At 36.4% G+C, this 13,064-nt stretch overlaps 1 protein-coding gene across 1 annotated transcript; it reads right to left on the reverse strand.

Annotated features, from left to right (window-relative positions):
• Positions 1 to 5,902: 5,902 nt before the first annotated feature.
• On the reverse strand, positions 5,903 to 12,329 carry LOC140958992 (plasma membrane ATPase 1-like). The gene is made up of 20 exons (XM_073416664.1): positions 11,980 to 12,329; positions 11,763 to 11,882; positions 11,329 to 11,427; positions 11,107 to 11,244; positions 10,888 to 11,023; positions 10,626 to 10,804; positions 10,341 to 10,547; positions 10,142 to 10,261; positions 9,936 to 10,055; positions 9,739 to 9,861; positions 9,546 to 9,650; positions 9,260 to 9,404; positions 8,907 to 9,071; positions 8,547 to 8,785; positions 8,372 to 8,404; positions 8,203 to 8,284; positions 7,748 to 7,908; positions 7,417 to 7,602; positions 6,889 to 7,328; positions 5,903 to 6,216 (listed from the first exon to the last, which is right to left on the reverse strand). The coding sequence occupies exons 1-19, from the start codon at positions 12,031 to 12,033 to the stop codon at positions 7,113 to 7,115; spliced, it is 2,628 nt and encodes an 875-aa protein (XP_073272765.1). The 5' UTR covers positions 12,034 to 12,329; the 3' UTR covers positions 5,903 to 6,216; positions 6,889 to 7,112.
• Between the last annotated feature and the right edge of the window lie 735 nt (positions 12,330 to 13,064).

A 13,064-nucleotide genomic window follows, 5' to 3' on the forward strand; every position in this document is an offset into this window, starting at 1 on the left:
TGTAGTATAAAGATGAATTATTTGATAAAATTAATATAGTGGTTACATACTATTCTTGAAGTGTGTATAGATAGTTAATTTTGTCACTGCACAATTGGAAAACAATGCCCTTCATCCACACTTTTATAGGTAAAATCATTGGAAAAAAATTGTAGAAAAAAAATTAAAAGGATAAAACATTTAAATGTAGTATAAAGATGAATTATTTGATAAAATTAATATAGGAGTTACATACTCTTCTTGAAATACGTATAGAAGGTTAATTTTGTCACTGCACAATTGGAAAACAATGCCCTTCATCCACACTTTTATAGGTATATAGATATAGATATAGATATAGATATAGATATAGATATGGATGTATAGAAGGTTAATTTTGTCACTGCACAATTTGAAAACATGCCCTTCATCCACACTTTTATAGGTAAAATCATTGGAAAAAAATTGTAGAGAAAAAATTAAAAGGATAAAATATTTTAAATGTAGTACAAAAATGAATTATTTGATAAAAGTAATATAAGAGTTACATTATATTCTTGAAGTGTGTATAGAAGGTTAATTTTGTCATTGCACAATTGGAAAACAATGCCCTTCATCCACACTTTTATAGGTATAAATAAATAAATAAATAATATATAGATTACCTGATCAATTGGCTAATAGATAGTTCGGTTTTTCAGACTAAGGCTTGCACGATGAATAACGAGCTTATAACATCGTGCATTTGATACCCAAAGAATTGAAGTGCAATAGATAAAATGCTCAGAACTGTCTAATTATATGTTTCTATCCAAGAAATTTGGGTACACATTCACCTTTTCTTGTGTAGATTATTGATTTTAATGGCAGTCAAATCCAGCTGAAACATGTAGATGGTTTCTGTTCCGACGAGTTGATTTTAACTAACACCACCAATGGATTTGGGGGCTTGAAGTTCTTATCTTTGATGTGATATATTTCTAGTTTATTATCCCTTAAATCAATATGTTTTGTTGTAAAATGGATACTAGTTCTTAAACTCTACTAGCATATTATTGTGAACATTCATCAAATATTACATGCTTTGGAGCATTTCTCAAATGTCTGTTTCTTATCTGTTAATGAGTTTGTTTGACTCGACTAAGTTAAGGAGAAAAATACAAGTCCAACTGAGGAATTCGTGCTTCCCATATTTTGTGTGCGGGTGGGTGGGGTGGGGTGGGGGTGGCGGCGGGGGAGGTTTGTAAAGATTCCTAGTTTTGTGCATGCGTAGTTTTCAGTCATAAAGTGTGAATATGATGTTCCATTTTACCCTCTTCCTTCAGAAAAGGGGCACTCTGCAGTCCTTTTCAGTCCTGGATAATTTGGCTAATTATCAATGTGACTTGTTTTCTCCATGTTTGATGACTTATACAAACTGGATGGTGCAGTGTTGATTCTTGGCAAATTTGACAACTTAGAACATGCTTTAGAAAGAGTTGAAATCGAACGTTCTCGAACCACTACTTGTGTTCTTTAAGTGGAATCTCTGGTGACAACAGGTACGATAAAGTTGCCGATGCATCCAAGTTTCTAAACCTTGTCTGCCAGAAAACAGAGTACTGTTGGTAACCTGCCAAAGTGGTGATCGAGTTGGACCATGGCTAAATTGCCTCCCCAATTGGAATGTCACTACCAAGTCTGGTATGTTCTGGTTAGAAATAGACCAATCTATCAATTCATGCCATACCTATGGCAGCGGGGCTGGGATGGGGGTATAATGAGTCTCTCTCTCAATAAAAATACTCATATTTATGGAACAAAGAAAAAATATTGCACAAGCAAACAACGCGTGCATCTAGTGGTAAGTAAATACATAAAGATTTAGTTTTTAAAGTTATTGTCGGATAAATAGGTCGGACCAATTGCCCGTATAAATAAATGTTTAACCCAAGAGAAACAAGCTTGTAATCGTGATTAATAAAGTCAGTTGAGTTTTTTTTTTCACTTAAACATACTTTAAAAATAATCAAATATTTAATTCAATTTTTTTAGCGAATGCTTTTATAATTGAGTCTCGAATTCAGACCCTCATCTATAACATGATATGTTGGTGTCATATAAAATACAAATCATCGATAATATTTAATTTAATTTGAATAAGTCATTACAGAAAAAGGTGTCATGGATGTTTTTATTAATCATTTTTGTATGCATAGATGTACACATAAAACAGACTCTAGAAAACGAAAATATAAAAAAATTTATTTATACGGGCATGAAATAATACCATGAAAGAATTTGGAACATCTGTCTCAAAACTTCAGAAAGTCATACTTAGCCTTTTGTGCAAAGAATAGTCTCCCTGTCTCCAAAAAAGTTTCAGCTCGCTGCTTAAGAAACTTAATATCCCCGTTTTGTGTACTCCCTAATTCAGTCGTAGCTTTTTTATCCCTACTAGATATATGGCTAAAGTGGTGGATGTTTAGCGTAGTGGTTTCTTGAGTTTACCAATTTTCTGTTTCAAGACGTAATGTGTTATCTCATTGACATGAATATCTCAGTTATATCTCACCAAATCAACGAAGTTATTATGTAATGTCCACATATTGAAAAACTTAAAGTTCTTACTTTCTCTCACTTCCAATTTATCAAAAGTACTAATATAATACGCATGATCAGAAACACATCTCGGGACGATGTAATCAGCAAATGCATTCACATTAATAAAGAACCATGAATTATTTCACCATAACCCTATCTAGCTTTGAACAAACATTGGGGTTCATCCACGTGAAGAAACAACTCACACTTTGAATATCTACTAATTCCAGTTGGGAAACACACTCTACAAAATCAGGGAGTTCATTGTTTTTAATAGAGACTCCCCTTTTCTTATCATCTACTTTTAGGTAACTATTAAATTCAACAAGCACAACCCAAGGATCCGAAATTCCCCCTCCCAAACTTATAAGAGAGTTCCAGAGAGATTTTCGAGATGCATTGCAATGCTATCCATAGACAAAAGTAGTCAAAAAAGAGTGAGATGTTCTTAGACAGTCAACCTTAACATGCATAAACTGAGCATTCATATCAATCAGAGATATATTCACCACACTTGCATTCCATAGCAGAAGAATTCTAATTCTATCATGAAATGCAAAATTATCTAAATGCAACATACCGGATAATCGTAGCCTTAAAACTCTATCCATAGCAGCAAAGTCAAGTTTAGTTTCCAAAAAGCATATAATGTCCAACTGTTGTGATTTAACCAAAGCTTGAACACTCTTTTGCTTAAGAGGCTTGTTAAAGTCTCAAATATTCCAACACGTCATCTTCATAAGTTATCAAAGGCAATTCTGTCTATGTTCGTGTTCGTGCTCAGTATTGCAAGCATCATTTTCATTGTCGGACAGTTGCTGCTCATTCTGCCCATAAGCGTGTTCCGTATTGCAAGTATCATCCTCACTAACCAACGGTAGTTACTTATTCTGTGAGAACCCGAATTTCCAGCATTTCAGCAACAATGCAAAATTTCCAGCAGCAGAAGTCAATATTTCAGAAGCTGGTGTTTTTCCAGCAGATTAAAATCCAGCAGCAGACAACAGATAAAATCCAGCAGCAGAAGAGCGAGATTCCAGCAGACGGTTACTGATTCAGCTTAGACTTGTAACTGAAGCATTAACACGGAATAAAGGCTGTTAATGGCAGATTATGATCATTAATAGGGAGGCTAACAGTCAGATTTTGGCCTATAAATAACACCCGCAAGTCTCTGATTTGGTGTTACACAAATCTTGAGAGTATTACTTAAATTTTCGAGCTAAGAAAGTGCCTTGTTTGAACTGTAAAATCCATTGGTGTTACACAAATGATTTCCAGTAGACTTCAACCGAAACTCTGTAAGTGGGCTTATATATAAGTATCTTGAAATCAGTTTGATAATTCTGTTTTACCGCACAGTTTCTGTATGTTTAATTTCTGATATATGATTTTGAAGCACTGAAACTCCCTAGTGAACTAATGGTAGGAATATATATTCTGAACATTTCTGAATTCTGATTCTGATTCTGATTCTGATTCTGATTCTGGCCTCACCCCTTAGAGGAGAGAACATATAGGGGACTGATATCAGTTTAGCCATGAAATTCACTAACGTGCTCAGTGCTTACTATTTATGATTTCTGTTCTGAAACCTGTGATTTCTGAATTCTGACTTCTGTTCCGAAACAAGAGTTTTCTATATGTTATTGTGTTACTGTTTCTGTAAAATGGGATTTCGAAAACTGGGAGTTATTCCCGCCCCTGCTTACTGAGTGACAACCATATCACTCACCCACCAAACCCATCTCAGATAAGAACGAGGAAGAAAAGTTAGAAGAAGAAGAGCAGATTCAATTTTGGGGCTGGTGATGAAGATCGTTGTTCTCAGTTCTGATTTATATTTTATATTCCGCTGCATCTGTTCAGACATTGTATTTTTGGTTTTACATTTTCGCTGTAAACCGTTATTAATGGAGTTGTATCAGACATTGAATATTCAGTATTATGAATAAAAGAATGATTTCTGAATTATGTACTTCTGAGGCTTGTTGTTTTCGAATGTAAATTTGAGAGCAACGCCGGTGTCAACCAAACCCCGTCTCGGGGCGTGACATATTCTGCCCATACGCGTGTTCCATATCGAAATCAGTGTTATGCATAGGAGGCTGACCATGTTATCGAGTACTTCAATGTCGTTTCGTTGATTTTCTTCTTCATCTTTGATTTCCCTGAGCCCTTCCATTATATCTTTCTTTGCTTCATTTGGGCCCTTCTTCCTATTCTCCAATTCTTCTTTCAAAATTGCCATCAATTTATGTCGACACTACCAAATCATGTCATTATATTAGTTCCAAATCAGTCTATGTATGACCCTTTATTATCCATGGCTAAAGGGTGGGTTAGGACTCATATGATCATTAAAAAAAAAAAAAATCGAAAAGATTCGAGTTCGAATGTAACTAACTCAGATAGCACAATGATAGACAGTTCTCGGAAAATTGATGGGATTGGATCTAAATCCATCAACCATACCCTGATATAACTCATCAAGGTTATCCAAGAAAGGTTCCAGCTCAAAACTCGCAAAATACTTCCCGATGTTTTCGAATGTGACATGAAAAAATTGTTTACAGGTAACAAACGAGCTAGGTGTAACCAGTCATGCATGCTTCATGGGTATGAAGCAAATTGTCGTACCTTCTGATTTCTTGATATGCCCCGTTTGAGCACACGAATCGAGGGCGAGATAAGGCGTGGTTGGACCCGAGGGCGATCCGACGAAGGGGACTGGGATGATTAATCGCTCCTACAGCAAAGCTTCTAGCCCTTTTATGTGATTCTCCGTTGACCGATATCATTGAAGTTGTCCCCATAAGTTCGAAAGTTGGTCATTCTTGGTAGAAAGCTTCATCCGATTGGAGCCATGTTCATGGCCGATGGGGAGCATGCTATCATGGCTGGTGACCCAAATAGGTGCGTTCTGTATAGCCCCTCTCGTTACGATGCCATTTCCATTTGTGACAACCCACATCTTGTTTCTCATCGTTTAATTGCGAAATATTATTCGATCGATGAGGAAAAATTAATAATATTGTAATTCAAAGGGGGAAAAACCAGATTTCCAAGAATTGGTGCAATGTATCACATTATGTGTGAAGGTAAAATGAAGTCCATTTTTAAAAACTTTTTTGTCAAGTCATTTTCTTGCAAAGGACTCATAGCTGTGTCAGATTTTTTTTTAAGAAAAAAGAAATACATGGTAGCAACTAAACAAGAAATTTTCATGCATGAATTGGCAGAAATCTCCTACTTCGTTACTGAACATTGTACCACTGCTTATCACATAATATCTACAAAGAATAAGAAAAAGAAAAAGAAAAAGAAAAAGAAAAGAAACTACACCAAATCAAGAGCTTCATATATTATATACAAACTTCTAATAACATATAATAGTAATAACATTGTTTCCTCAGATTCAATAAAAAGGGAAACAACTAAGGTATAATTCAAGGGAATCAGAACAAGCTGTTTCTCTGGTATAACTCGTAATGAAAGCTAGTGATACGTTAAAGTGGGCAGTTGTTAAAAATGTATATAGCAGTTAACGTTCTAGCTCATACAGTGTACGCCTGCTGAATCGTATCTATATCAAGACCCTTCAGCCTCACCACTGATTCGACGTGTCCTTTCAATGTATGCAGCTCCCTTAACCTGTGTGGAACGACAGAAAATACATTAGGAATATGGAATTCTCATTCGGGGGTTTTAGAAATACATCATCGCAACAGGCCTAAGCAATAGCTGAAAGAACTTGGAAAAACTGGTTCTGTTTCAGGAATCAGATTGGTCTAGATATGAGTCATCCAAGTTAAAGATATAGCGGCATGCATGGACTCGTGGCAATAGCAGGAAGCAAGTTGGATGGATGTCAAGTAATTACGAGCTGTTAGTAATAGAGGGTGTAGATGACTTGAATTCGAGTAAAATGTGTTGAAATCTAAAATGTGTTGAAATCTACAGCTTCATGGCTCTCAGTAAAAATAATTATTATTCAATCCCCCATTCAAAATTATCGAATCCAAGCCCTGATTGAATATTCACTTGGCTGAAATCCAGTCCAAATTATTTAATTCGATAACTCACGAGTTTCTATATATTAATAAATTTTTATAAATACATTTAAGATTAAACAAACTTATGATCTCCAATTGAGCTGCGGTTTTACTCAAGTTCATTTTCGAGCCCCGACTCAATGGAGTTCGAATATAAAAATATTGAGTAGTATTTGACTCTCTATTCAATTTGTTTGCAGCCCTTTCTTGAGCCTTGAATTGGGAGTCTTGCACCACTAGGCAAAAATTTAACAGCAAAGGTCATCCTTACCTAGCAATTTCAGCTCTTCGTTTTGCTTCCTCGGCCAACTGATTGAGTTCCGAAAAATTTGTAGTTTCATTAAACAATTTGGTATCGGGAACTTGCAGCCCGTGAAGGGTCCTTTGTGCATGTGCCCATTGAAGCTCACGCTGTTCTTTTCCAAAATCTTTTTGCCTTGTAAAGGCAATCTGCACACAAGAACAAACACGAATAAGGTGCAGATGAGAGAACTTTTAAAGCAGTATAGCTTTCACGTTGCTACTTGCCCGTTGCTCGAGAACAAGATCCCAAGCCCTCCCACTGAGAGCATATCGTATTAGAAACTTGATAATATCAAGCGGGATATAGAAAATGATATTATAAAGCCAAATTACTCCAGCCCAACCCCATCCAATTCCTTCAATAGCTGAAAAGCTCCAATTTGCATACACAGCAATCAGTGTAGCAACCTGCTTGATGCAAAGTAGTAGTGGTCAAGATTGTATTTCCAAAAATCAAAAGTTCCATTCAAATGAATTGAATGAGATAGGAACTAACCAGTTGGGCAATAAAAAACGCGGCTACGAGCAATAAACCAGGACGCTCGACATATGACCAGCTTCGGGATCTTGTAACAAATATCAGAGCTTGACTGATAGTGCTCACTTGAAGATATACTGCTGAAGCAAGCTTTCTAAAGTCATCATGAGCAGTTTTTTCAAGTGTTGACACCCCAAATAAGCGCTGGAGGTTGACCAAAAATAATAAGATGGATGAAAAGTTTCATAGATATCTCTGAGTTTTGCGTACTTGAAGGAATGAATGAAACTTGAAGTAATGCAGAAAAAGTGAACGTCAAAAGATACATCAACTTGAAAGATTATGCTACCGGAAAGAAGTCTGTTTTATAAGCTGCCCAAAAGAAAATGACAGTCATCATGGCCAGGTAACCACCAAGGATGATTCCCGTTGCAAAAATTTCAGCAAGTTTCCAGCTGTCCGGAAGTGGAGATGGTTTAACTCTATCTTTAGATATTGTCATAATGGTACCTATATGAGGTGTATGATATAAGATCATATTCATTATTAAACAAGTCCAACAGGTAATTCAGACATCTATTGAAGGTGCATTAATGAAAACAAAACGATTTGTGCTGAACATCAGTTTTCTAAAATTTTACCAAGAATGTGAAATGGTTAATCATGATACATGATCTGATTTCAAATCTTGTGCACACAAAAAGCATAGATGCATAAAAGCTCATCCAAAGGTCCGATATCTGAACCTGTCAAACAGGAGGGACAGTGGGGGTGAATGAGAAAAGAGGGTTCAGCAAAACAAACCATCATTGAGAATTGCAATGATTAGCACCATAAAAGGAGGAAAGTCGAATTCCCATATTAGAGCCAGTAGCATGAAACCAAGCTGGTCCATGAAAATTAAAGATACCACAGATTAAGAAAATGCAAAAATGAATTAAACTGTAGATCTGGAAGGGCATGATAAACTCACCACAATACGTATTGTAATCGAAACTGCATAAATCTGCAAATGTAGGAAAAAAATTGTGAGTTCAAGATAAGTAGTATTTAGAAACGTCAGTAAGCCATGAAATAATGCTAAACAAACATAACAAGTAAAACGTTCAGCCTGATTATACTGTCGAAACTAACATAACTAGTCCTACCGTGTAATTTTTCATCCTCTGGAAGATTGCCCGACTAGTTAAAACTGCGCTAATTATAACACTGAGACCAGGTTCAGTAAGCACAATGTCAGAAGCACTGCGAGCCGCGTCTGTTGCATCAGCAACAGCAATCCCAATATCAGCCTTCTTCAGAGCAGGAGCATCATTTACTCCATCTCCGGTCATTCCACAGATATGTTTCCTGGCTTGGAGACGTTTTACTATTTCGTATTTGTGCTCTGACAGATACAGAAGGTGAACAAATTAATGAACAATGGTTTGGAAATAAATTCTTATCAGAGTATCGAATTATGAAACGAGGGTACATTGAAATTCCAGATAAAACAATATAAAAGGTACCTGGGAAAACACCAGCAAAACCGTCAGCTTTCTCTATAAGCTCATCAATTGGCAAAGCGGCAATCGATTCAACCTTATTCTGACCCAACAAAGCTGATGAGGGATACATATTAGTTCCCATTCCCAACCTCCGACCCGTTTCCTTGGCAATGGCCAGTTGATCCCCTGTCAAAAGCAGCTCACTACTTTTGAAACTGTTGAAACCAAAATGTGACGGTACAAAATAATGACAGTGACACATTAGGTAGTAGAAACTGTGCAAGTATAGGTATAGCTTGATACATAATAATCAAGAAAATTTCTCAAGTTTAACAACCAAAAGTTATAAGATAAGCTTGAAAAATAAAGTCTACCAGTTATCATTTTGAAATTTACTCCAAGATCCAATGCCCTTCTTATAGTTTCCGCACTATCATGTCTCGGTGGATCAAAAAGTGGCATGAGACCAATGAATTGCCACGGGCCTCCTGGGCTTTCTTTTGTTCTTTCCGGAACTTCCTGGGAGCAAATGCAGAATAAACCATCAAAATTTAGCAACGATTTGATATCATAACAATTATCGACAAACATCTTACTATTCCACACTCCAAATTAGGACAGAAAAACACGCTAGCAAACTAAAATTCTGATAAGTTTTACCTGGTATGCCACAGCAAGCGATCTTAAACCTCGTTCTGCAAACTTGTCAATCACAGCATGAACCCTTCCCTTTAGGTCTGACTTATTGCGTGCAAGGTTTAGAATCTAAAATCCATATTTGTGATTTAAAAAAAAACTAAGGATCAAAATGGAATTAATAAATAAATAAACCACATAAAAAGGTGGATTGTACCTGCTCAGGTGCACCTTTACTGACCCTGTGCATATTACCTTCACCATCTACGTAAGTCAATGCTGTACGCTTGTCAGTAGGGTTAAAAGGAAGAAAGTGTGCTTCTCGTATTCCAGCACGTGCCTGTTTCAAGACAGCATTTCAAGAAAGTGAAAATAGTTATCGCATATTAGACTTATAAACTAGCAGAGAGGCACCTCCTTCGGATCAGCCAGCATCCCAACTATAGCACAGTCTATGGCATCCTGGTTTTCTGTACGAGAAGCTCGAGCTGCCATTAGCACGACAGTATCTGCATCAACGCCTTTCGCAAAAACCTGTAGAAAAGCTTTGAAAATATAGAGTTGCAATCCGATTTGCAATGTAATTAACTAAAATTTCAGCAGAAAAATGTCACTTGAACCTCGATGAGATTCTTGTCAACTGTAAGCTTGTTCAGAGTTAAAGTCCCCGTTTTATCGCTGCAAAGCACATCCATGCCAGCCATCTCTTCTATAGCAGTCATTCTCTTTGTAATAGCTCCCTTCACAGAGATTATAACTCCATTACAAATTTGAATGCTAAAGAAGGCAAAAAATAAAATTGCCAATAATAAAGGAAACCTGTTGAGCCAGACGATGAGAACCAATTGCCATTGTAACGGAAAGGACGGTAGGCATAGCAATCGGAATTCCTCCAATGAGAAGCACAAGTAGATTGTCAATCCCAGGGCGATATTTCCGATGCTGAATAGGGTACATAACAACAATCTCTATAACCATTCCCACCGCGATAGAGCAAATGCAAAAGTTCCCAATTGCAGTTAAAACCTAACAGATGAATAAGAAAACAGATTTACAAAAAATAAAAAAGGGATTGAGAGATCCTGAACAAGTTTCAAAACTTGCCTTTTGGAAATGCCCCACTTGGTTAGTAGAATCAACAAGGTGAGCAGCCTTTCCGAAAAAGGTGTGAACCCCAGTGGCAATAACAATAGCCTCAATTTCTCCTTGTTTGCAGGTAGATCCCGAGTAAATACCGTCCCCTGGCCCTTTCGTCACCGGAAGGGACTCGCCCGTTAGGGCAGACTGCATGATCAAACACGATTATATTAAATAAACTATACTCGAAAATTGCATGCAAATCAGCCATAAGCACACATAAACACACACTGATCAATTTTCAGCGGGTCACCATCAAGCAAACGAGAATCAGCAGGAATTATATCTCCGAGTTTAATACTGATAATGTCACCAGGAACTAGAATAGAAGCATCTTCCTCACTCCATTTCCCATCTCTAAGAACCTTCAGAAAAAACAACTATTGATCAGATGAGCATCACAAAAACAAAACTATTAATCAGAAATTCCGATGTAGAAATATCGAACTTTTGCTTTTGGAGCTAGACGAGCCATTAGAGCAGAGGCTGCATTTCCAGCATTATTCTCCTCAATAAAACTAATTGTGGAGTTAATTACGAGCAAAGTGATAATACCCACAAAGTCTTGCCAATCCGGAGGCTTTCCCTGAAATATGATACCCATAATAATCAGTACATTCCACAGAAATATAGCTCTTAAGCAATTTTATGCTGAGAGGTGTGTCCTTACTCCCCCATTTGCAAGGGCAATGGACATGATAGCCGCAGCTTCCATGACCCATGAAAGAGGATTCCACATAAAACCCAAGAACTTCAAGAATTTGCTCTCCTGAGAAGCACTCAAAAGCGAAAAAAAGTTTTAAATACAGATTAAAGTCAAAAACTTTATCAGTGAAATCCAAAATCAAATTAAAAGACTCGTCAAAAGTAACTTGTCCAAAATCACCACTAAAGAGATCAAAAAGAAATACTAATTCATTTCTCACGTCTCTCAGCCATACTCACGTCAAAAGGGGGAAAGAAAGAGGGGGGAAAACTGCATCAGAAGTACATTGCCGTAAGGCATCATATGACAGAGAAAATAAGAATAAAGGAGGCAACCATAAACTATCATCCAAACACAGAGCCCGAAAAAAACAAATAACTTGAGCAAACTTTTGGCACCTTTTTCTCCTCGAGCTTGTTGTGCCCAAAAATGGATAATCTCTCCTCCGTAGCCTCATTTGACAGACCCTCCTTCGTACACCTCAGATTCTCAAAAACTTCGTCAATGGGTATGTTTTCCTGCAACCAACCAACCAACGCACAAGTCTATAGCAAGCAAAAAAAGGGACGTCCCAAAATCTAGAAAATCATTGATCCAAATTGGCAGATCCGTTACCAAATCCACAGTTTCCTTCAACACAGCATCCAAAACTTCAGGCTTTTCCCCCATATTTCACAATGCGTTAACTTTTTCCAACAAGTTTTACAGATAAAAGCTTATTCAAGAACCAACATGAACACAAACACAAGCACTGCTGAAGCAGTAGGAATTTCTGCGGACGAGAGAGAACTAAATGCAGCCCAGTTGAAAAAGATTGAATTTTTACAGGAATTTCCAGTTCGATTACCAAAAACGAGGCCTACCCACCAACTTCAAATCTGCAAGGAAATAGAAACCGAAAAACAAGAACGTGGTTTAACAGTTACCGTAGAGCATAACCTTTTTGTATCTTCACATTATTTGATAGTTCATACTTTCTATATGTATTAATAATTCATTTTAATATTAAAAAAAATTTGTTATTAAAAATATTAGCTTTCACATCCACAGAACATCTAGATGCTATGGTATCACTGCAGAAAAGTTTGAAATTAATTTCAGTTTCAACTGCACATGGGCAACAATGGCTGCTTCGTTTTCTTTTTCTTTGGGAGATGCCAACTTCGTTTTTATGCTGCACCGATGATTCAAAGATAATAGTAATTATTATTATTATTAACATATTGTGGCACATACATTGAGTGTGATTGGTAAAAAAAAATAGAGAATAAATTAATTTTTTTAATTTTAAATAATTATTAACATATTGTGGCACATACATCGAGTGTGATTGGTTGAAAAATAGATAATAAATTAAATTTTTAAATTTAAAATTAAAGTTCTCCAATGAAAAAAAATTGAGCTGATAAATCGAAAATAGAATGAAAGGTGAAATGTGGAATATAGAGTGAAAGACATGGATTATACTAAATCAAGAGTGTTACTCTCGTACTCAATGCATTTTAAATACATTCGATACGACCGTTGAGATCGAATACTATATATAGCTGATTGAATCAGTTAAACAAGGCTAGTGAAAACACATGAAACAATCAAGCTACAATCTTCAATAGTTGCGGTACTTTTCACGAATATTTTCTCAGTTTACAGATCTCATACTTAGCTCTAAATTCATTTTATTTATTCATAGCATTCATGCT

Source organism: Primulina huaijiensis, chromosome 15, assembly GCF_012295235.1.
Source record: "Primulina huaijiensis isolate GDHJ02 chromosome 15, ASM1229523v2, whole genome shotgun sequence".
Classification (NCBI taxonomy): domain Eukaryota; kingdom Viridiplantae; phylum Streptophyta; class Magnoliopsida; order Lamiales; family Gesneriaceae; genus Primulina; species Primulina huaijiensis.